Source organism: Schistocerca gregaria, chromosome 4 (assembly GCF_023897955.1).
Source record: "Schistocerca gregaria isolate iqSchGreg1 chromosome 4, iqSchGreg1.2, whole genome shotgun sequence".
Lineage (NCBI taxonomy): Eukaryota > Metazoa > Arthropoda > Insecta > Orthoptera > Acrididae > Schistocerca > Schistocerca gregaria.
The window spans coordinates 182,571,773-182,597,043 of record NC_064923.1 but is presented as its reverse complement, the minus strand read 5'-3'; the positions used below and the strand labels follow the sequence as shown (position 1 = coordinate 182,597,043).

General features: G+C 44.8%; 1 protein-coding gene across 1 annotated transcript in view; it reads right to left on the bottom strand.

Moving 5' to 3' along the window:
* Window positions 1–25,271, bottom strand: part of LOC126267037 (ras-related and estrogen-regulated growth inhibitor) — a 374,631-nt gene that overhangs the window by 219,320 nt on the left and 130,040 nt on the right. The window contains exon 2 of the mRNA XM_049971825.1: window positions 12,041–12,182. Within this exon, the coding sequence (XP_049827782.1) occupies window positions 12,041–12,137 (97 nt within the window). The 5' untranslated portion in view covers window positions 12,138–12,182. The remainder of the gene's footprint in view (window positions 1–12,040; window positions 12,183–25,271) is intronic.

Below are 25,271 nucleotides of genomic sequence, written 5' to 3'. Positions count from 1 at the left end.
GCGCGCACCCATTCATCAGCCTATAATTAGCGGCCAGTCTGACTGAGGGACCGCCGCTTGCTGCATTCCAGTGCATAATTCCCAGTGGGGCTGCAACAGCGTTCGCCGATCTCTGCACTTCTGTGGGCTGGGCAATAGCAGATTAGGATTAATAGCCGTAACTTGGAGCTCGGTGTGTTTATTCGGGAACGGTGCTAAATGGCCTATGGGCAATGAAACACAGTGAGGCATGGCTAGTAGAGGTGCGTAAATGCTTGCTTTCAAAACGTCGCTATGTGGTAAAAGTTTATTTTCGTGCTCTTGAAAGACGGCGAGGTACAATTAACGGGTACTAAGTAGCCTATCTAGCTGAAAGAACACCTGCAGTGGTTGTTGTCATAGTGGAATGTGTGAAATGTTAATTGTGTTGGATAGACTCCAATATAGTGCCTTCTGTAGTACGGCTGTAATTGAGATCGTAAAAAATGGACTTTTTTAAAAATGGATATGTTGTTTTCACTGACTTCTAATCGATTCTTAAACTAATACGAATAATTTAAGGTAGCTTTCCGTCTTTTATAAGTCGAATAATGAAACATTTATTAAAATTTAGCACCCTAACTACATCTAATTCAGCTTCTGTACCGCCGGATGACTGGAATCAGTGGTATGGAATTTGTACACAAATATCGTCTACGCTTATTATGTAACTCTTGGTAGAATGGTGTTCGGAATTGTAAGCTATTTCAAAGTATTTTTTTCGATATTGCTGACGAACATGAAGAAGATCTTCAGTTATACATTTTTTTTCCTTTTTACAACTATACATGTTTGTGCAAGAAATTGGTAGCAGTTTCAGAATATTGCTAATACTATGTGAAAAGTTAATTACTAAAGGTTAAATTCGTGTTCTAGTTAATGCTAGCATAGAAACAGCGACTTTGAATTATTGTACAAACCTTTAGATAATATACCTACGGTAGATAAGAATTTGTCTCACCGACACTACACAGACAAAAATAATCGATTAACAATGATGTTTAGTGATTACTGTAAACATGTTATGGCTGTGACGTGTCAAACAGCTATTTCTCTCCTTTCATTCCAAACTTCTTCGCACATAACCGCCATTAGTTTGTACCTTTCGACACTCTTGAAAGTACCGCTTTGTTGACGAGGCGACTACCACACAGTTTATGTCCTTACTTTCTCCGAGCTAGGCTGCAGGGTGTATGGGGACCTCTGGTTAATCGTCCACTCCGAAACACGCTGAAACTCGGCATTTTTCACGAGATAACTCATTAATACAATTGAATAACGGTAAGTTGTTGAAAAAATTTTAGGACTGAACCTGTAAATTCTCGATGCATAGCCTGACATTTCAGAACTTAGCCACTGAATAATGATTAAAACGGGTAAATAAGGTTTCTATCATCAATTTGTAACCACCTTTATTAATTGGTCCGTAGTTCACTATTGTAAATGTTAGTGACGATCAGTAATAACAGACTACACTGAGGTACTGTTAAATTCGTCTACAGTGGTATACTAGTGAGTTCACCCAATTTCTTGTTTAACGCAATAACGTGAATTTGACGTCAGAGAAATTAACTGAAAATTGATAGCGTTTATTTTCGTCAGATGGATCGTTACATTAAAGATCGGAGTAACAGGATTGGAAGCAAGATGGACTGTTGACAAAAAGGTAGCGGGTCACGATTAACAGCTCGGGAGTAGGAATGGGAACCGGCCCTGCTCTTTCATAAAAACCGTTTCTGTATTTGCATTAATCTATTTAGGAATGCCACAGAAAACGTAAGTCTCAATGGCCGTACAGGGTTTTGGTCGGCTGTTTTCCGGAATGGGAGTCCACTTCTTAACCATGACACTACCTCGCTCGGTGAAGTGACTGGAGGGAACTGACTAACAAAGAGACGTTTTATAACGAGCAATGTTCTGTCAAGACCTAAAAGAAGGAACTACAAGAGTGAAACACAAGACGCCATCAGTGTTAACTGTTCTGGTGCTAGAAGAACAGAGCGCGAGAGAGAGGGAGAGGAGGAGGGAAGGAAGTTTACTTTGACTTTCAGTTGGAGCTGCCCTTTGTTTAAACGTTGACGTAGTTCACGGTCATTTACACTCGTGCTATAAGCTAGTCACGCCTAGCGAACATGTATACGAAGCTACATCGCATCGAGAACAGGAAGCCTGCAGTCGCCACGTTTGGCTGGAAGAAGGAGTTCGCGAAAAGCCACTAACAGAGAGCCTATATAGGCACAGAGGTGGACGATCCTCGGAACACACTGCGCGCGGGATGTGCAGTTAGGTAGCACAGAAAAAGGGAATGCAGTCACCTTTCAACAAGAAATGGAATTGTGAGACATAGTCAAGTATGATGGCAAAAAGAACATTACTTTCAGTCAGGTGAATACAGGACTGTAAACATAAGATCACAAAGAAGGTAATGCTGGATCAGGTGTAATAATTAACAACACAAGAGGATGTGGGTAAACTACACTCCTGGAAATTGAAATAAGAACACCGTGAATTCATCGTCCCAGGAAGGGGAAACTTTATTGACACATTCCTGGGGTCAGATACATCACATGATCACACTGACAGAACCACAGGCACATAGACACAGGCAACAGAGCATGCACAATGTCGGCACTAGTACAGTGTATATCCACCTTTCGCAGCAATGCAGGCTGCTATTCTCCCATGGAGACGATCGTAGAGATGCTGGATGTAGTCCTGTGGAACGGCTTGCCACGCCATTTCCACCTGGCGCCTCAGTTGGACCAGCGTTCGTGCTGGACGTGCAGACCGCGTGAGACGACGCTTCATCCAGTCCCAAACATGCTCAATGGGGGACAGATCCGGAGATCTTGCTGGCCAGGGTAGTTGACTTACACCTTCTAGAGCACGTTGGGTGGCATGGGATACATGCGGACGTGTATTGTCCTGTTGGAACAGCAAGTTCCCTTGCCGATCTAGGAATGGTAGAACGATGGATTCGATGACGGTTTGGATGTACCGTGCACTATTCAGTGTCCCCTCGGCGATCACCAGAGGTGTACGGCCAGTGTAGGAGATCGCTCCCCACACCATGATGCCGGGTGTTTGCCCTGTGTGCCTCGGTCGTATGCAGTCCTGATTGTGGCGCTCACCTGCATGGCGCCAAACACGCATACGACCATCATTGGCACCAAGGCAGAAGCGACTCTCATCGCTGAAGACGACACGTCTCCATTCGTCCCTCCATTCACGCCTGTCGCGACACCACTGGATGCGGGCTGCACGATGTTGGGGCGTGAACGGAAGACGGCCTAACGGTGTGCGGGACCGTAGCCCAGCCTCATGGAGACGGTTGCGAATGGTCCTCGCCGATACCCCAGGAGCAACAGTGTCCCTAATTTGCTGGGAAGTGGCGGTGCGGTCCCCTACGGCACTGCGTAGGATCCTACGGTCTTGGCGTGCATCAGTGCGTCGCTGCGGTCCGGTCCCAGGTCGATGGGCACGTGCACCTTCCGCCGACCACTGGCGACAACATCGATGTACTGTGGAGACCTCACGCCCCACGTGTTGAGCAATTCGGCGGTACGTCCACCCGGCCTCCCGCATGCCCACTATACGCCCTCGCTCAAAGTCCGTCAACTGCACATACGGTTCACGTCCACGCTGTCGCGGCATGCTACCAGTGTTAAAGACTGCGATGGAGCTCCGTATGCCACGGCAAACTGGCTGACACTGACGGCGGCGGTGCACAAATGCTACGCAGCTAGCGCCATTCGTCGGCCAACACCGCGGTTCCTGGTGTGTCCGCTGTGCCGTGCGTGTGATCATTGCTTGTTCAGTCGTCTCGCAGTGTCCGGAGCAAGTATGGTGGGTCTGACACACCGGTGTCAATGTGTTCTTTTTTTCCATTTCCAGGAGTGTATTATTAACAGTATAGTCAATGCACTTTCGTAGTCAATAGTCAAGAAAAGTGCAAAGCCAAGACTCACCACTATACAACAGACGTGCATACCTACTAACTCCTGTGTGACTGGAATTCAATTTAGGGAACGTAAGGGAAGGAAATAGTTGTAGGACATGGAATAGGGGAAACCACCTTGTAGAATGCTGCGCATAGTTAGATTTTAAACTGCACAACATTTCATGGAACAGATGTGGACTCTGACTATAAGTTATTTGTTTTTAACTGCTGAGTAAAAGTGGATAAATTGCAGAAAGCTTAGAAATTAAGAGAGTAGAAGATGGATGAGGTGAAACAAGAGAAAAAGGGCGCATTAGGTAACGACTGACAGAAAGAGGCAAAAGAAATACAATTAAAGAGAAACAGGCGTCTTTGAGACATAAAATAATGAAGGCGACAAAAGAATAGCTAGATAAAAAAAGTAAGAGCAAATTGGAACTCTTGGTAAATATAAGAGATATTAAATTTAATTAGTGAAAGGATAAAATATAAAATTTCAGCAAGTACGGCAACCAAAAGAGAATGCAGACGTCTAAAAAATGAGATAACAGAAGGTGCAAATTGTCAAAGGAGGAACTGCTACAAAAGAAATCCACAGATATAAAAGCATGAATAACTGAAAATTAGAAGTGTCTTATATGAAAATTAAAGAAAGCTTTGGATAAAAGAGAAGCATTAAGACCGTGTGCCAAGCCGATACTCGAACCTGAGACCTTCGCCTTACGAGGGCACTTGCTTGGCCGACTTTTTTTTTTCTTTCTGTCTGTTCGTTCGTCGTTGGGTCTCTGCGGGTGTTGCATGAGACCTCTCCAAGATCACTTTCGAAGACTTCACACAATTTTCTTTTCATTATTATTATTATTATTATTATCATCATCATTACAGAGGGTAGTCAGTCCCTTGACCGAACACGTTGAGTTACCTTGCCGGCACTGACTGCGCTCTCCAAACACGACTCACGACTTACCATAACGGTTTTACTTCCGCGAGAACCTCATTTCCTGCCTTCACAAAAGTACTCCTGCATATCTGGGATACCATTGGGTTCAGGAAAAACGTAGGAAGACGTCAGGTGGGATTGATCTACAGTTTATCTTGGAAGACAGATCCATATTTACAGAATTTGTACAACGAACTATCTTAGAAGACAGATTCAGAAAAGTTATATCCATATTTACAGAATAAATGCAACTAAAACAACAGTTTGATTTAGTTCACTGGAGTCGCTCTTTGGTATTCTGAAGTTATCAGTGAATAAATACAAGGACGGAAGGGTTATCTATAACATGTTTAGAAATCAAACTTCAATTTTAGTAGTTAGAATGACATTAAAATGTGTGTGAAATTTTACGGGACTTAACTGCTAAGGTCGTCAGTCCCTAAGCTTACACACTACTTAACCTAAATTATCCTAAGGACAAACACACACGCCCATGCCCGAGGGAGGACTCGAACCTCCGCCGCGACCAGCCGCACAATCCATGACTGCAGCGCCTGAGACCGCTCGGCTAATGCCTCGCGGCTTGAAATGAAAGAGAGGCAGAATTGAGAAGGGAGAAGTATAGGGATGTAGCCTACGCCCTATGATATTCAGTTTGATTGAGCAAGCAGCAAAGGATACCAAGAAGAAATATGGGAAGTTGAGAGAAAACAAAGAAACACTTAAAGGTGTTGTGGCAGAGACAGCAAAGAACTTCGAACATCAGTGAAATGGAATGAATACTGCCTTGAAAAGAGATTATAGGATGAATATCATGAAAGCGAAACCAGGACGGTTAAATGTAATCAAATTAAATCTAGTAAAGCTGAAAGAATTAAATTACGAAATCAAACACTACAGGAGCTATATGAGTTTTGCTGAGAGTGAATCATGGACAGATGGCTCGTTCTGGCAGGCAAGCCAGGCAACCAGCCAGCCATAAAGTACCCCATGGCCTGTGTTGCCAATTTTTTCGATTACTTCTTGGTATCTCTTTTATTAAATTACCGATTTCTTGTGTGAGTCAGTTTTGTCTCAGTCTTAAGCAATTAATTATGTATTGTAAACGTTAATAGTAATCGTTGGGCATTACACTAATTATCTCTGTTGTCTGATTTGCTAAGACAATACTTGGGGTGAGTTCTTTACAGCCACCCCGGAGAGGAACTTCAGTTGACCTTGCTGCTCGCGGAATCCTGTCTGTACTGGGTGGTCATTTGTGGGAATCTGTGGGGTCTTTGATATGGGAGTGAGCAGAATCAAGCCGTTTGTGGCACATGCCCTGTCCGGCACAAGAGCATAATGCAGACAGTCCGAATGTCTAGGATCTTTGTTTTTAATAGCTGCTCAGGAGAACTGTTTCTTTACAAGTTGTAGATACTTTTGTAAAGCTGTTTTATTTATTTTAAATGACAGTGACAATGGGTCACCGCCCTAGACAGCGAAGAATCAAGGACACTTAATGTGGTTGCATTTTTGTTAGAGCAACTGTAACCAAACCATCCATTATTTTTTTACTGATATAAACTGTGTTTTTTGTAGCAGTGAACTTTGTTATCTGGTCAAACAACTTGTAACAGTTTCTTTGGCCTTGTCATAACGAAGGTCTCACTTAGTCTAACGATCTAGAGGAGAAGACCTCAATCAAATGTGATCCCACTGATCATGGCAAAAAAGTGCAGAAAAATTTTTGGGGAAAAAACAACCAGATTTTGTGGTTTGCATAAACACGTGAGACTGAATTCCCGTAACTGATTCTGCAAATACTGCTGCTGTTAGGTCATTAAATACCTAAGGATGTCGATCTGCGGTGGGGGACTACCGAATTAAAGGCCACAAGGCTTATTAAAATGAAAATTATCAGTGTCCAATGATGCAGCTCCATTAATTTCTACATTAATAAACCCGGCCAATCAGTTTTTGGCAGACAAAATTTTATTTCCCCTATCTAATACAAGGAGTTATCGAATAAAACCAACAGTTTGGATTAAATTACCGCACACTCAACCTTGACAGTAGCAGTTTCTGATCAACTGTCACTAGACAAAATTTCTGTAAAGAAAAATTCATCCAATGGAATTCAGAACTCCCTATAACACATCACGTGCTGGTTCCGGAAGGCTTGCCGTTACCCTCCAGGCGAGATTTCGAAATTGCAGCAACTCGTTGATTTGAGGGTTACCAACCAACAGTCGCTGGTGGTGCCCATTGATTAGCTTGCTTTTCGTCCATGGCCTTTAGTGATAATTGTCAGCATGGAGGCTATGTTGTGTGTTTGGATGTATTGAACAGTCAACGTGGGTGAGGTAGATAACACAGGAAGAGCACGAAGTACCCTCGGTGGTACTTAGCCCTAGGCTCTTGGTTGCGAATTGGAGGCGGGTCACCCACGGCATAGCCTCCGTCTCGGCATAGGCCAGCTGTTTTATTTCCCTCATACCGCAAACCAGTGTGCTTTCCTCCGCCCTTTTTGCTTGCGTTTTCGTCCCTCCATCTCATTTGATAATCTTACCTTATTTTCCCTCTTCCGCTGCCATGTTCCCTTTCTTTCCACATTGATTCCTTCTCTCCTGTTGTCACAGGCTTCTACTAGTACCAAATATTCATTATTATCCATATAGCGTGTTAATACCATTATTTTATTATGAACAATTATCTATATAGATAAAAATGTATATGTTCGTTTGTTCAAAATCGTGGATCTCAAAGTTATTCACCAATTGCTTTGAAATTTTCATACAACGTTGCATTTAAATACGGGAGTGTTTCTATATACTACTGGACATTCTTAGCAAGAGCCCCTTGTTCGTTTGTCAACATTTTAAATCTCTGAAAGTTCTTCACCGACTGCTTTGAAACTTTTAGACAATATTGCATTCGAATACACGCGTTTTTATATACCTACAGGAACGCCATATGGGACACATCCGCACACGCACACGCACAACATAGACGTTGACTGTGGATATTATACCACAGACACAGTCCCTTTGACTGTGCAGAGATGTCAATAAACCCGCCCAAAGAAGTAAACAACCATGCATGAGCAGCGCCTATCAGACGGCGGGAGGGGAGGGGAGGGGGGGGGGGGCTCCGACAGCCGATCAGTTCTAGTCATTCCAACAGGAATGAAGTACACCGCTCTTGTGGTCTGTAATTTAGCTATGCCTAACACCGCGGTTCGATCGCGTTCGCATTGTTACTTTACGGCAAGAAGGCCTCTCAACAAGGGAAGTGTCCAGCCGTCTCAGAGTGAACCAAAGCGATTTTGTTCGGACATGGAGGAGATACAGAGAGACAGGAACTGTCGATGACATCCTCGTTCAGGCCGCCCAAGGGCTATTCTGCACTGGGTGACCGTTACCTACGGACTATGGCTCGGTGAACCCCTGACAGCAACGCTACGAAGTTGCACAATGCTTTTCGTGCAGTCACTGGACGTCGTGTTACGATTCAAACTGCGCGAAATAGGCTGCATGATGCGCAACTTCACTCTTGACGTCCAAGGCGAGGTCTATCTTTGCAACCACGACACCATGCAGCGCTGTACAAATGGGCCCAAGAACATGCCGAATGGACCGCCGCTCAGGATTGGCATCACGTTCTCTTCACCGCTGAGTGTCGCATATGCCTTCAAACAGAGAATCGTCGGAGACATGGTTGGAGGCAACCCTGTCAGGCTGAACTCCTCAGACGCACTGTCCAGCAAGTGCAGCAAGGTGGAGGTTTCCTGCTGTTTTGGGCTGGTATTATATGGGGCCGACGTACGCCGCTAATGGTAATGGAAGGCCCCATAATGGCTGTACGATACGTGAATACCATCCTACGACCGACATTGCAACCATATCGGCAGCGTATTGGCGAGGAATTCGTCTTCATGGACGACAATTCGCGCCCCCGTTGTGCACATCCTGTGAATGAATTCCTTCAGGATAATGAAATCGCCCGACTAGAGTGGCCACCTATCTCCAGACATTAACCCTATCGAACATGCCTGGGATAGATTGGAAAGAGCTGTTTATGGACTACGTGACCCACCAGCCACTGAGGGATCTACGCCGAATCACCGTTGAGGAGTGAACAACAGTGCCTTGATGTACTTACAGACAGTATGCCACGATGAACACAGGCATCCATCAATGCAAGAGGGCGTGCTGCTGGGTATTAGAGGTACCGCTGTGTACAGCAGTCTGGACCACCACCTCTGAAGGTGGTGGTAGAACATGCAATGTGTGGATTTCATGAGCAATAAAAAGGGCGGAAATGACGTTTATGTCGATCTCTATTCCAATTTTCCGTACAGGTTCTGGAACCCTCGGAACCGAGGTGATGCAAAACTTTTTTTGATGTGTGTGTAATAGAAAAACGTTATTAGCAAACAATGAAGTTGTATTTGTGACTTATCACCTTTTATTAAAATACTGCTACAGATCCTGAATTTGCAACGACAATAAATAAGAGAAACTAGAGGATACGGAGGGAAAGAGAGGAGAAGATGGCAAGAGAGAGGGGAGGGGAGGAGTTGGCCTGAGAGAGGGAGTTGCGGAAGATTGAGAGAGAGAGGGAGAGCAGAGAAGACAGCCAGTAATGGGAGGAGGTGATGGACAAAGAGAGCGGCAAGGAGGAGGATATGAGAAAAGAGAAGGGGAGAAGAAGATGGATGGATAGAGACAGGGAAGGAGAAGGTGATCAGGATGTATATTCAGTTTCTATACAAATTAGAAACGTGTGCTTTCTTTTTTCTTTCTTTTCCGTTGTAACAGACTGAGCCACAGCAAAACGTGGCTAGAAACAGCTAGTATATGGCTGTATATTGCTCAGTACTATCCAAACTGTAATGGTGACACGCTACGGGTTCCCAGTATGTAAGAGTTGGCGTGAAGAATTTAATCTTGTCAAGTGACATAAATGCATAAGCAAATAAAATTAAATTCTGTTCAGCGGATGTTTCTTGTGGCAGGATGGGAGTGCTAGACCATTAAGTTCAAAGTCGCTGAAGAAGACAAAGATAGTATCACTCACAGACGTCATGCAAGTGAAAAAGGAAGGCCAAATATTTTAGTGTTCTAACAAGATGGCTCTTGCAGACAGTGTTAGAGAGAAGATGTGTCGTGCAGGTGTCCCCACGAAAGGTGAGCCTCAGCTTGCGTCGCAGCAGGAAACCACTCTCACTATCTAAGTAGACTCTCCACGCCTAGGAAAAGCCTGGCGCAGTTGTTCTGGTGATTTCTCCCACGCTCCACTGAATTCAGCATGCTCTTCTCATCACAGTTTGTGCACTGACAGTTATTAAAAATGTAAGCAGTTTTTACCTGTGTTCATGTTTATTTTGCGTGACCAGCGTAAATAACAAATTCTGCATTCCTATCCCCGCCAGTTATGCAGCTGTGGAATCGGCAGACGGGCAGAGTGTCGCTGTCCAACCCTACAAGTACGATCGGTACTAGAGTTTCTATTTCGATTAATCTGCGTGGTTTCAGGAATCGTTGAATAACATTAATTTGGTGATCATATTTCAGTTAATCGTACAAGCAGAGTCAGTACAAGTAATGAGTCATGCACAATTAATAAATTTCACGCGCAGACCGACAGAGTGGTACTGCCACAAATGCTCTTTGTATCTAATAATTTCTCTACTCTCTGATTCTGCCTAGCGGAGCCATTCCTAATGTACTTTGCTAACTAATGATGATCAATGCTTTCGTGACCTAATAATTTCTCTACTCTCCGATGCTGCCTAGCGGAACCATTCCTAATGTACTTTGCTAACTAATGATGAGGAATGCTTTCGTGACCCCTGGATACCCTCTCTTAGTACAGGCGCAACGAAATCCTCCGCAAATGTCGCCCTATTCTCGGATTTAGGGAAAATCTGCTCATACCATTAAAAATACCTGCAAAGTGAGTCACTCACCTAACGTATTTCGAAAACCTCACCACATGCTCGCCCGCATCTCAATGACGGCAATGGACTCTAGTCCTACACTTAAAGCACAGTTTCTATTTAAAATTCGATTAATTACATCCCTAAAGTATACCTCCATCGTCTTGGAAATAATTTGTTACAACGATTCTGAGCTCCGCGAGAACATTTATGCGCTAGTGTGAAATATATGATGTTAAAAAACTAAAAACCCTCCTCGATCGCGAAAAAAGCACCTAGTGTTAAGTGTGAACCCAGGTTTCGGCGTACATAACTACACCTTCTTCAGAACAACAATAAAACCCGCAAGTGCCTAAGAAGACCTTTGTCAATGTTTAAAAGAACACCATAGCTATACCTTTATAAACGAAAAAGAAAAGGAAAACGCAAACAGTACATATGTACAAAGTCAAAACCACTACTTAACTTAATGGTGTACGCTCCACCTCACACCGGCCTATGTTCGATGGACCATGACCCGCCATAAATTGCAGCTACAAACGGTCGCTCACTTACAAGCCTGACCCGCTATGTATGCACATGCACAAGACAAGGGAAGTTACTTCAATGCGCATGCGCATACAAATACGAGAAAGTTTTACATGGGCTGGGGCTAAATAGCCCATACATTCCCAACCGTGGATCGACGTATATCAAAAAATGAAATGGATAAAACAACAGACGAGCTAAATAGGAGATGAAAGCTAAATATAAGCGCACACGGTTGCTCGTGCTAGTAAAGAAACTTATATATAAAGCTACATATGGCAACAGGAGGAACTCTTAAAAACTATCTTGATGCTACGTACTGATGTGCTTGATGCTAGTACTGTAGATCAATGAGTCACATGTCAACACAATCACCGAAGTCAACATTACCTTCCTTCAATTGGGCCAACTGGCGGTGAATCGAGGAAGTACAGTACATACTGACGAAACTAAAATGAGCTCTAACATGGAAATTACGCGTCTCCGGACACATGTCCAGATAACATCTTTTCTTTATTTGTGTGTGAGGAATGTTTCCTGAAAGTTTGACCGTACCTTTTTGTAACAGCCTGCATATGATGCCCTACCACGAGATATGCTGAAGCCTTAGTCACCAGGTCATCTGAATCGAATGGTGGACAGTGGGAGAGAGGGTGGTGGAACAGGACGCGGCTTTTCTCTGTGCACTCACCGCTCTTGCCGACGGCGGCCGCCCCCAGCACGGCGATCTTGACCTCGCACAGCGACGACTTCTTGCGGCGGATGCCGCGGATCGCGTTCGAGTTCATGCCGGCTGCGGCTGCTGCTGCGGCATGGGTCGCCGCACCGCGACTCTGCAACACACACATACTGCCTTCAGCGGCCACCACTTCTGCCGTCGCATCCGATACTAACTGCTGCGATGCGTTCCGCGGCCGGGGAGGCACAAACGTCATCAAATTTATCTCGACTTTAACTCAGACCATCTTACGCATCCAACATTATATAGTACTACACAAAAAGTTATCGATCATGGACGCAAGTGGGCATCGAATGAAATCAATGGGGAGAAAGGTGAAATTTGTGTCGCACCGGGATTCGAATTCGGGTCCCCTGGTTACAAGGCCGAGGCTCTATGCCACACGGACTCGGTGATCAGAGCATCTGCCTGGTAACCAGGAGGCACCAAATGCAAATAAATATCGCAACTCTCACCTGATCAACATAGCAGCAATGTCAGACGAGAGGAGGATGATAACAGCAGCAGAAAATGGTGTAAAGCCGACTAATGTAAGAATTATTGCACAATCTACATCTACATCTACATCTACATGACTACTCTGCAATTCACATTTAAGTGTTTGCCAGAGAGTTCATCGAACCACAATCATACTATCTCTCTACTATTCCACTCCCGAACAGCGCGCGGGAAAAACGAACACCTAAACCTTTCTGTTCGAGCTCTGATTTCTCTTATTTTATTTTGATGATCATTCCTACTTATGTAGGTTGGGCTCAACAAAATATTTTCGCATTCGGAAGAGAAAGTTGGTGACTGCAATTTCGTAAAAAGGTCTCGCCGCGACGAAAAACGTCTTTGCTGTAATGACTTCCATCCCAACTCGTGTATCATATCTGCCACACTCTCTCCCCTATAACGTGATAATACAAAACGAGCTGCCCCTTTTTGCACCCTTTCGATATCCTTCGTCAATCCCACCTGGTAAGGATCCCACACACCGCGCAGCAATATTCTAACAGAGGACGAACGAGTGTAGTGTAAGCTGTCTCCTTAGTGGACTTGTTGCATCTTCTAAGCTCGCCTTCCCCACAATATTATCTATGTGGTCCTTCCAACTGAAGTTGTTCGTAATTTTAAGACCCAGGTACTTAGTTGAATTGACAGCTTTGAGAATTGTACTATTTATCGAGTATCGAATTCCAACGGATTTCTTTTGGAACTCATGTGGATCATCTCACACTTTTCGTTATTTAGCGTCAACTGTCACCTGACACACCATACAGCAATCTTTCTAAATCGCTTTGCAACTGATACTGGTCTTCGGATGACCTTACTAGACGGTAAATTACAGCATCATCTGCGAACAACCTAAGAGAACTGCTCAGATTGTCACCCAGGTCATTTATATAGATCAGGAACAGTAGCGGTCCCAGGACGCTTCCCTGGGGAACACCTGACATCACTTCAGTTTTACTCGATGATTTGCCGTCTATTACTACGAACTGCGACCTTCCTGACAGGAAATCACGAATCCAGTCGCACAACTGAGACGATACCCCCATAGGTCCGCAGCTTGATTAGAAGTCGCTTGTGAGGAACGGTGTCTAAAGCTTTCCGGAAATCTAGAAATACAGAATCAACTTGAGATCCCCTGTCGATAGCGGCCATTACTTCGTGCGAATAAAGAGCTAGCTGCGTTGCACAAGAGCGATGTTTTCTGAAGCCATGCTGATTACGTGCCAACAGATCGTTCCCTTCGAGGTGATTCATAATGTTTGAATACAGTATATGCTCCAAAACCCTACTGCAAACCGACGTCAATGATATAGGTCTGTAGTTAAATGGATTACTCCTACTACCCTTCTTAAACACTGGTGCGTCCTGCGCAATTTTCCAATCTGTAGGTACAGATCTATCGGTGAGCTAGCGGTTGTATATGAGTGCTAAGTAGGGAGCTATAGTATCAGGGTAATCTGAAAGGAACCTAATCGGTATACAATCTGGACCTGAATACTTGCCCGTATCAAGCGATTTGAGTTGCTTCGCAACCACTAAGGTATCTACTTCTAAGAAACTCATGCTAGCAGATGTTCGTGTTTCAAATTCTGGAATATTCCATTCGTCTTCACTGGTGAAGGAATTTCGGAAAACTGCGTTCAATAACTCCGCTTTAGCGGTACAGTCGTCGGTAACAGTACCATCGGCACTGCGAAGCGAAGGTATTGACTGCGTCTTGCCGCTTGTTTACTTTACATACGACCAGAATTTCTTCGGATTTTCTACCAAATTTCGAGACAATGTTTCGTTGTGGAACCTATTAAAGGCATCTCGCATCGAAGTACGTGCCAAATTTCGCGCGTCTGTAAATTTTAGCCCATCTTCGGGATTTCGCGAACTTCGCATGCTTTTTCCGTTGCCTCTGCAACAGCGTTCGGACCTTTTTTGTGTACCACGGGGGACCCGTTCCATCTCTTACCAATTTATGAGGTATGGATCTCTCAATTGCTGTTGCTACTATATCTTTGAATTTGAGCCACATCTCGTCTACATTTGCATAGTCAGTTCGGAAGGAATGGAAATTGTCTTTTAGGAAGGCTTCTAGTGACACTTTATCCGCTTTTTTAAATAAAATTATTTTGCGTTTGTTTCTGATGGATTTGGAAGAAACTGTATTGAACGTAGCTACAACGACCTTGTGATCAATAATCCCTGTATCAGTCATGATGCTCTCTATCAGCTCTGCATTGTTTGTGGCTAAGAGGTCAAGTGTGTTTTCGCAACCATTTACAATTCGCGTGTGTTCGTGGACTAACTTCTCGAAATAATATTCGGAGAAAGCATTTAGGACAATCTCGGAAGATGTTTTCTGCCTACCACCGGTTTTGAACAAGTATTTTTGCCAACATATCGAAGGTAGGTTGAAGTCCCCACCAACTATAACCGTATGAGTGGGGTATTTATTTGTTACGAGACTCAGACTCTCTCTATCATCGGAGTCTGGGGGTCGGTAGAAGGAGCCAATTATTAACTTAATTCGGCTGTTAAGTATAACCTCTACCCATACCAATTCGCACGGAGTATCTACTTCGACTTCACTACAAGATAAACCACTACTGACGGACACAAACACTCCACCACCATTTCTGCCTAATCTATCTTTCCTGAACACCGTCTGAGACATCGCAAAAATTTCTGCAGAACTTATTTCAGGCTTTAGCCAGCTTTCTGTACCTATAACGATATCAGCTTCTGTGCTTTCAATTAGCGCTTGAAGCTCAGGGACTTTTCCAGTGCAACTACAACAATTTACAACTATAATTCCGACTGTTCCTTGATCCAAGCACGTCCTGTATTTGCCAAGAACCCTTTGACATTGCAGCCCACCCCGTACTTTCCCGAAGCCTTCTAACCAATCAGCTTAAAAGCTCATGTAGCCTTGTTTTTGACAAGAATAATATACAGAAGACCTGAAAGGAAAGTTGAGGATCTGTTACATTGTGATCAATTTAGCTTTAGGAAAGGTAAAGGCACCAGAGAGGCACTTCTGACGTCGCGGTTGAAATCAGAAGAAAGACTGAAGAAATATCGATACGTAAACGTTCATAGGAGTTGACGACCTGGAAAATTCGTTTCATAATGTGAAATAGTGCGAGATGTTCGAAATATTGAGAAAAGTAGATGTAAGCTATAGGAAAAGACGGGTAATACACAATATGTGCAAGAACCAATAGGCAAAGTTAGGAGTGGAAGACGCAGAACGAAATGTACATATTAAAAAGGAGGTAGAACAGGGATGTAATCTTTCGGCCCTGCTCTTTAATCAATAAGTCAAAGAAACACTGGCAGAAATAAAAGAAAGGGTCAAGAGTGGGATTGAAATTCAAGGTGAAATGATATAAATATGTTACGATTCAATAGGTTTCGGAAGGTCAGGCTGGCAAAGCTTCTAGGTGGCAGTTTAGTGGGTGGTGGTGGGATCACTCATGGGAAAATTCCTGTAGTAGTTGGTGTTTGAGCTGCATCTTTTTGAGACTGAAGTCAGCTGGTCGTATGCCTGCTTAAAGGACGTCCCTCTAACTAAGGGCTCATCTTCAGAGGACGTCATATTTCAAAAAATGGTTCAATTGGCTCTGAGCACTATGAGACTTAACATCTGTGGTCATTAGTCCCCTAGAACTTAGAACTACTTAAACCTAACTAACCTAAGGACATCACACACATCCATGCCCGAGGCAGGATTCGAACCTGCGACCGAAACAGTCGCGCGGTTCCGGACTGAGCGCCTAGAACCGCTAGACCACCGCGGCCGGCATATTTCCAAATAGAGAAGTAATTAACATATTTCATCAAAATATAAGAGGTATTAGAGATAAAGTTAGTGAAGTGCTTTCAGATGTTGACTGAAATTATTGTTATGTAGGAGCACCACTTAAATGCGTTGATAATTCAGAGGCTTTCTTTACCAGGATACAGATTAGCTGGGTGTTTTTCAAGGAGTTCCTTCCGGTGTGGTGGAGCGGCTATATACGTAAAAAACAATATTCTATTTGGGTCCATAGACTTTTCACGGCACTGCACTGAACAGATATTTGATGTTGTGCAGGGGCAGTTGAATTTAGTGAAACTAAACTTCTAATTGTTGTTATTTATAGGTTCCCTAACTCTGACTTCAGAGCATTTCTGCTCAAGCTAGAGAGGGTTCTTGATTCACTTTGTACGAAGTACTAGAAATTAGTTATATGGTGACTTCAATATAAATTTTGTATATAATGGTGCAAGAAGAAGGATGTTGATAGATCTCCTAAATTCATATGATCTGAGGCAGACTGTGTTTTCTCCAACTAGGGTGCAGGGGAACAGCAGCACAACCATAGACAATATTTTTATTCATTCTTTATTAGTAGATGGGAATTCTGTTAGGAAAAGTGTGAATGGCCTTTCAGACCATGATGCACAAATTTTAACACAAAAAGGCTTTTTTACTCAAAAAAGTGTCACATATAATTACAAACTATTGCCAAGGAACAAGAGTGCCGATAACATAGATGATAAATATAATGATTTCCTCAATACATTTATCATGCTCTTTGAGAGTTGCTTTCCATTACAACTTTCTACATAGGGTACTAGCAATAACAGGAAAACCGGGTGGCTGGCTAATAGTATAAGCACACCATGTAGAACAAAGCGGGAATTATATAAAAATGTTAGAAGTAGTCACAATCAAGCTACGGTAGCCCATTACAGACAGTACTGTAAGGTGCTTAAAAATGTTATTAGGAAGACAAAGAGCATGTGATATGCAAATAGCATAGCTAATTCAATGGCATTGGGCAGTTGTACCCCACAAAACTGGAGAAACAGAACGCCCCATTACACTTGCTTCCAAAACTTCCAACTGTGCTCAGAATAATTATAGTCAGCTGGAGAAAGAAGTCCTGGTTATAATATACGGTGTAACCAGATTTCATAATTACCTGTATGGCAAAAAAAAATTCCAGTTGACGCATCATAAGCCTCTGACTCCATTGTTTCATCCGTAGAAACAAGTTTCTGCCACACAGCGCAGAAGCTTCAAAGTTGGTCGCTATTACTTTCAAATTACGAGTATGAAGTACTGTATCGTCCGACGGCGTAACACCAAACCTGACACATTGTCGGCGCAGATGCGGGATTCGATGCATCGGAAGCTCCTTGTTTACATACTGAGTCGTCTGACTCGCAGGCACTGGATTCTGGCTCCTACTGATTCACGGCGGATCGCACGAGCCACAGAGCATGGCCAATCACTAGGATTGCTAAAAAGTTACATTAGCTAAGGTTGGCCGCGACTGTAGGACGTATTCCCGACCGCTTTGTGCGAAGATACTTTATGCATCGCAACAGTTTATCTGTTCTGAACGATATGATTTTGCTTCACAAGCCTAACGAACAGGCAAGAGTGTTGATCCCCGCCCCGTTGCAACAGCAGGTGCGAAGCCTTCTACACAGAGGTCATTGGGGAGCAGTTCGCACTAAGCAGCTAGGGAGCCGACATTATATGTGGCTTGGTTTAGATAAACAAATAGAATGTGTGATGCGAACTGGAAGCAGTTTTTTCCATAAATTATCTGGGAGTACGCATTAGGAGTGATTTAAAATGGAATGATCATATAAAGTTGATCGTCGGTAAAGCAGATGCCAGACTGAGATTCATTGGAAGAATCCTAAGGAAATGCAATCCGACAACAAAGGAAGTAGATTACAGTACGCTTGTTCGCCCACTGCTTGAATACTGCTCAGCAGTGTGGGATCCGAACCAGATAGGGTTGATAGAAGAGGTAGAGAAGATCCAACGGAGAGCAGCGCGCTTCGTTACAGGACCATTTAGTAATCGCGAAAGCGTTACGGAGATGATAAACTCCAGTGGAAGACTCGGCAGGAGAGACGCTCAGTAGCTCGGTACGGGCTTTTGTTAAAGTTTCGAGAAAATACCTTCACCGAAGAGTCAAGCAGTATATTGCTCTCTCCTACGTATATCTCGCGAAGAGACCATGAGGATAAAATCAGAGAGATTAGAGCCCTCACAGAAGTATACCGACAATCCTTCTTTCCACGTACAATACGAGACTGGAACAGAAGGGAGAACCGATAGAGGTACTCAGGGTACCCTCCGCCACACACCGTGAGGTGGCTTGCGGAGTATGGATGTAGATGTAGATGTAGATGTAGAAAATGTCGCCCTTGGACGGACAATCGGGCCGTTCCGCGCCAGGAATTTTTCTGTTGCGACGTTCTCATTTATGATATTCCATGGCAACGCCTCCATACAGACTTCGCTTTCCCATTCTGGAGAACACGTTGGTCGATTATCCTCGATGCCTAAAGCAAATACCCCTTTGTTGTTTCACAGCATTCGACGAATGCCGCCAGCACTATCAGGGCTCTCGCTTCTGTATTTCTCTCGAAGGCTTGTCACAAACAATTGTTTCTGACAACGGAGCTCCTTTTTCTTTCAAAGAATTTGCACAATTTCATAAACGCAGTGGAATACAGCATGTCGCCGGCCCTCTGTGACCGAGCGGTTCTAGGAGCTTCAGTCCGGAACCGCGCTGCTGCTGCGATCGCAGGTTGGAATCCTTCCTCGGGCATGGACATGTGTGACGTTCTTAAGTTGGTTAGGTTTAAGTAGTTCTAAGTCTCTGGGACTGATGACCTCAGATGTTAAGTCCCATAGTGCTTAGAGCCATTTGAATTTACAGCGTTTCAGGACATCACCATTTCTCGCCATAGTCTAACGGCGAGGCCAAACATTTCGTTTGAACATTCAGGATGCAGATTTCAAAACTTCGAACATCACATTCAAGTGAAGATGCATTGCTGATATTTCTGAGCTCATGTCGGACTTTTCCTGCTCCTGAATTTCGCAGCAGAACGTTTGCACGGGGGACGCCTTTGGACCTCGCTTCACTTGCTTCTTCCTTACTCCTCTGCTACAGCTTTAGACGTCACCACGAAAAATTCGCCCGAACGTCATTCAATACTGAGTGTACAACAAGGAACATTTATGGGAATCTAGTGTTGTTCTGAGATTTGCCGGCAGAGCACAGTACACTATTCGCAGCGGGGCAGACACGCATTAGTGCCATCGACATCAGCTACGGCTCCGTGGATTCAGCAGTGATCCTACAGTAAATCAGACTGTTTCCGATTACTTGACTGCAAGACGTTCAGCCGCCGTGACGCAACCACGTCCGTCCGCTACAACGCAACCTCCTTCGCAGTTTACCGAGCGGGTGCCTCCACTCGCGGCCTCTCACCGATGTAAGTCTCCTCCTGGCTACCGCCGACGCCCTTACCGCCAACACCGGACGTCGTCTCTCCCACTGACATCGACGCCGTCACCGTCGGCTAGTCGCCGGTACGCTCTGCAGCACCCTCCAGGCTCCTACCTGTGCCGTCTGATGCGTCCTGCGCCTCGTTTTCCGGGACAGTTTCCCTGGCGATCGCAAAACGCAATGTGAGGACGCGGGTTGATCTGCTCTGCCCCCAGCCAAAGCAACCACCCTCATATCTCTCTCCAGGCCACAGGCCTGCCCCAGTACCTTCCGGGTTGGGCGGGGAGGGATGCGGTATCGGCCGCCTCATTTACTGCAGCCGCCACAGCAGCACGAAGGCGCTACCACGAACGATTACGGCCCTGCTAATGAGGTGCAAGCAACCTCTCTCTGGAGCTCCAGCGGCGGATATACACTACTGGCCATTAAAATTGCTACACCAAGAGGAAATGCAGATGATAAACTGATATTCATTGGACAAATATATTATATTAGAACTGAAATGTGATTACATTTTCACGCAATTTGGGTGCATAGATCCTGAGAAATCAGTAGCCAGAACAACCACCTCTGGCCGTAATAACGGCCTTGATACGCCTGGACATTGAGTCAAACAGAGCTTGGATGGCGTGTACAGGTACAGCTGCCCCTGCAGCTTCAACACGATACCACAGTTCTTCAAGCGTAGTGACTGGCGTATTGTGACGAGCCAGTTGCTCGGCCACCATTGACCAGACGTTTTCAGTTGTTGAGAGATCTGGAGAACGTGCTGGCCAAAGCACCAGTCGAACATTTTCTCTATCCAGAAAGATCCGTACAGGACCTGCACCATGCGGTTGTGCATTGTCCTGCTGAAATGTAGGGTTTCGCAGGGATCGAATGAAGGGTAGAGGCACGGGTCGTAACACATCTGAAATGTAACGTCCACTGTTCAAAGTGCCGTCAATGCGATCAAGAGGTGACCGAGACCTGTAACCAATGGTACCCCATACCATCACGTCGGGTGATACGCCAGTATGGCGATGACGATTACACGCTTCCAATGTGCGTTCACCCGATGTCCCCAAACACGGACCATCATGATGCTGTAAACAGAACATGGATTCATCCGAAAAATTGACGTTTTGCCACTCGTGCACCCAGTTTCGTCGTTGAGTACACCATCGCAGGCGCTCCTGTCTGTGATGAAGCGTCAAGGGTAACCGCAGCCATTGTCTCCGATCTGATAGTCCATGCCGCTGCAAACGTGGTCGAACTGTTCGTGTAGATGGTTGTTGCCTTGCAAACGTCCCAATGTGTTGACTAAGAGATCGAGACGTGGCTGCACGATACGTTACAGCCATGCGGGTAAGATGCCTGTCATCTCGACTGCTAATGATACGAGGTCGTTGGGATCCAGCACGGCTTTCTGTATTACCCTTCTGAACACACTGATTCCATTGAATCTCGACAAACGCGAGCAGCAATGTTGCGATACGATAAACCGTAATCGCGATAAGCTACAATCCGACCTTTATCAAATTCGGAAACGTGATGGTACACATTTCTCCTCCTTACACGAGGCAGCACAACAACGTTTCACCAGGCAACACGAGTCAACTGCTGTTTGCGTATGAGAAATCGGTTGGAAACTTTCCTCATGTCAGCACGTTGTAGGTGCCGCCACCGGCGCCAACCTTGTGTGAATGGTCTGAAAAGCTAATCATTTGCATATCACAGCATCTTATTCCTGTCGGTTAACTTTCTCGTCTGTAGCACGTCATCTACGTGGTGCATCAATTTTAATGGCCAGTAGTATAGTTAAGAGCGAACATTTGTACACTGACCCCATTTCGTGTAGTCGACCGGTGTGGCCGTGCGGTTCTATGCGCTGCAGTCTGGAACCTCGTGATCGCTACGGTCGTAGGTTCGAATCTTGCCTCGGGCATGGATGTTTGTGATGTCCATAGGTTAGTTAGGTTTAAGTAGTTCTAAGTTTTAGTGGACTGATGACAATAGATGTTAAGTCCCATAGTGCTCAGAGGCATTTGAACCATTTTGTGTGTTTTCCAGTTGAATAACGTCTACAGACTCATAGGTGCCAGGGCTCGACATCTTCTGAATATATATTGCACTGGAGAGTGACAGATTTATAAATCTTTTGCATCTGTATACATTTTTACATTCAAAGCTACGGTTAGTGATTGACATTTCAAATGCAGCAACGAAGATATGTATTATTTTTACCACTTGATATTAGACGTAGAATAAATTGATATCTGAATTCTATGTTCATGAACGGCGTGTGATCCTCGCTGTATTCACTAAAGGACTACTTAAGGTGCAGAGGAAGATATAAAAATGGAACAGTGGGCTGTGCTTGCTTTAACAGAAACTGCAGTCTTGTGACTCCTAATAGGACTATTTATCCTTTAGGAAGCCATCACGGAAATATATGGCGTTTCTAACTTACCATCGTCACACACTGTTTTCCTCGAATGCAACAGTTTCTCTCACAGTCTTCGTGGATGGTAAACTGAAACTGCGTGTCTCAGAGCAGTCTGAAGTTGATAGCTTTTAACCTTGGCGACGTAATGGATACTTCCTGTCGACAGTCAATTCCGTCGGGGGAAAAATTCCATTGGCATCTCGTGCTCACGTGGTTGGTGTCCCCGCCATTTTTTTACGATTGGCGCGACAAGGCCATCAGGCTAATAAAACGCGCCTGAAAACAAATATGGCGCGTCGTGTTTGTTTGGCGTGTGTCGATTGCAGCGGCCGGTGTTGACGCTTCTCAAGATAGGCGGCGGCGGTCACAGCGCGCGTCGCCCACGCGGCCGGATGCCGCCCCACGCTAGCCGTGGCCGGCGGTCCGCTGCCGAGGGCGGCGAGCGCGGCATCTGTAGCTCGGGCAGCAAGATACCGACAAGTGTAACCACAGGAGACACGCACAGTGACGGAAAACAACTTCATCAGCAAGAAGGAGTTGTGCGACATAAACGAAAGTTGATAGGCGTGTTTATACGTCTGAAAAATAACGTCTATTAAAATTTCGCGCCAGTCACAGAAGAGCGCCACTATGAGCATGCAAATCAGATTTGCTTTAAATACACGGTCTAACGGTCGTGAGGGCTAGTTACACTACTGGCCATTAAAATTGCTACACCAGGAAGATGATGTGCTACAGACGCGAAATTTAACCGACAGGAAGACGATGCTGTGATATGCAAATGATTAGCTTTTCAGAGCATTCACACAAGGCTGGCGTCGGTGGCAACACCTACAACGTGCTGACATGAGGAAAGTTTCCATCCGATTTGTCACACACAAACAGCAGTTGACTCGTGTTGCCTGGTGAAACGTTGTTGTGATGCCTCGTGTAAGGAGGAGAAATGCATATCATTGCGTTTCCGACTTTGATAAAGGTCGGATTGTAGCCTATCGCGACTGCGGTTTATCGTATCGCTACGTTATTTCTCGCGTTGGTCGAGATCCAATGAATGTTAGCAGAATATGGAATCGGTGGGTGCTGGTTCCCAACGGCTTCGTATCACTAGCAGTCGAGATGACAGGCATCTTGAAAACTCCAGTCACTGTATTTATGAACTGTGGAATCGTCTTAAAGCTGCATGGGCAGCTGTACCTGTGCACGCCATCCAAGCTCTGTTTGATGCCCAGGTGTATCAAAGCCGTTATTACGGCGAGAAGTGGTTGTTTGATTTCTCAGCATCTATGCACCCAAATTGCGTGAAAATGTAATCACACGTTAGTTCTAGTGTAATACATTTGTCCAATGAATCCCCGCTTATTATCTGCATTTCTTCTTGGTGTAGCAATTTTAATGGCCAGTAGTGTAGTTTTGAGATTGGACATGATGAGTTGATGTTAGTCGAGAACACCGTGAAGGCGACAAAGGTACCATTACCAACACCTCACTGGTTTGAATGATTAGGACAAAGAGAAGGTTAATGTTGCTCCTGCGATATTACAGAAAGACTTGGCAGGAATGTAGCCACTGGATATAATTGTTGTCGGCGGTGGTCACGGGAATATGCGGTCCCGATAAGATCGGGCTCCGGACGGCCACGTGGCATTGTGACTATCATACTTGTCGTATGGCCCTGGCTCGATCTGAAGCGGCAATATGAACAGCAGTTGGCTCCACAGTGACACAGCGGACATTTACAAGTCGGTTATTTCAATGACAGCTCCGAGTCAGATGCCCTCTAGTGTGCATTCCGCGGATCCCAAACCACTACCATTTGGACTTCAGTGGTGCCAAGATAGAGCTTATTGGAAGGCAAAGTGGAGGTTAGTTGTGTTTTCAGATAAAAGTTGGTTCTGCCGCGGTGCCAGTATGGCCATGTGTTGGTTAAGAGGAGGGCCTGCAACCAACCCGTCTGCGTGCTAAACACACTGGACCTACACCTGCAGTCTGGTGTGCGATTTCGTATGACAGCATGACGACTCTCGTGGTTATCCCACGCACCCTACAAATTTGTTCGTCGGTCTGGTGATTCGACCTGTGGTGCAGCCATTCATGAACAGCATTGCAGGCGCTGCTTTCAAGTAGGATAACTCTCGCCCAGATACTGCTGTGGTACCCATCCATGTTCTGCACAGTGCCGAGATGTTGCCATTGTCTGCTCGATCACCAGTGCCGTCTCAAATCTAGCACATACGGAACATCATCGGACGTCAACTCCAGCGTCATTCACAAACAACATTAACCGCCCCGAGTGTTGACTGACCAAGCGCAACAGGCATGGAACTCTGTCGCCCGAAGTGACTTCTCGCACCTGTACAATGCATGCATTTTTGCTTACTTGCATTCAACATTCTGACGGTTACACCAGGTATTAATGTACTAGCATTTCACATTTACAGTGGCCTACGTTAACCTGCGGTCTTGCAATGTTAATCTCTTACATGTGTTAAATATTCTGAACGTAGCTGCACTGCAGCAACGGTTGTAGAACTGACGGAAAATATCACAACACCAAAAAATAAGTAATGTAGAGTTATGAAATTTCGGGAATAAATTTGTCTAGGTAACAAATGTAATAGCAGGAATAAAGGACAGCCAGCTAATTGCAACAAATTGTGGTTTTCAAATAACCTTGAACACTGTTTCAACGGATCTAAACTCGTCTTCTTGAGAACGACAGACCTTCATACAATCCGACGACTTGTAATGAAAACGCCATGGCCGAATACTACGTGTCTAGCAGAAGCTACTCTCTACAAAAAGCGTAGGAATATCACAAAGAAAATGGTATACATCAACATAGTGCATGTATTATTTACAACTTCACATTGGCAGTTAAATCACTAAAAGCTGTCTCCACATGGCATTTGTCGGCAACGATCTGTAGGACCATATATAAAAATTAAGGCGCCTAGAA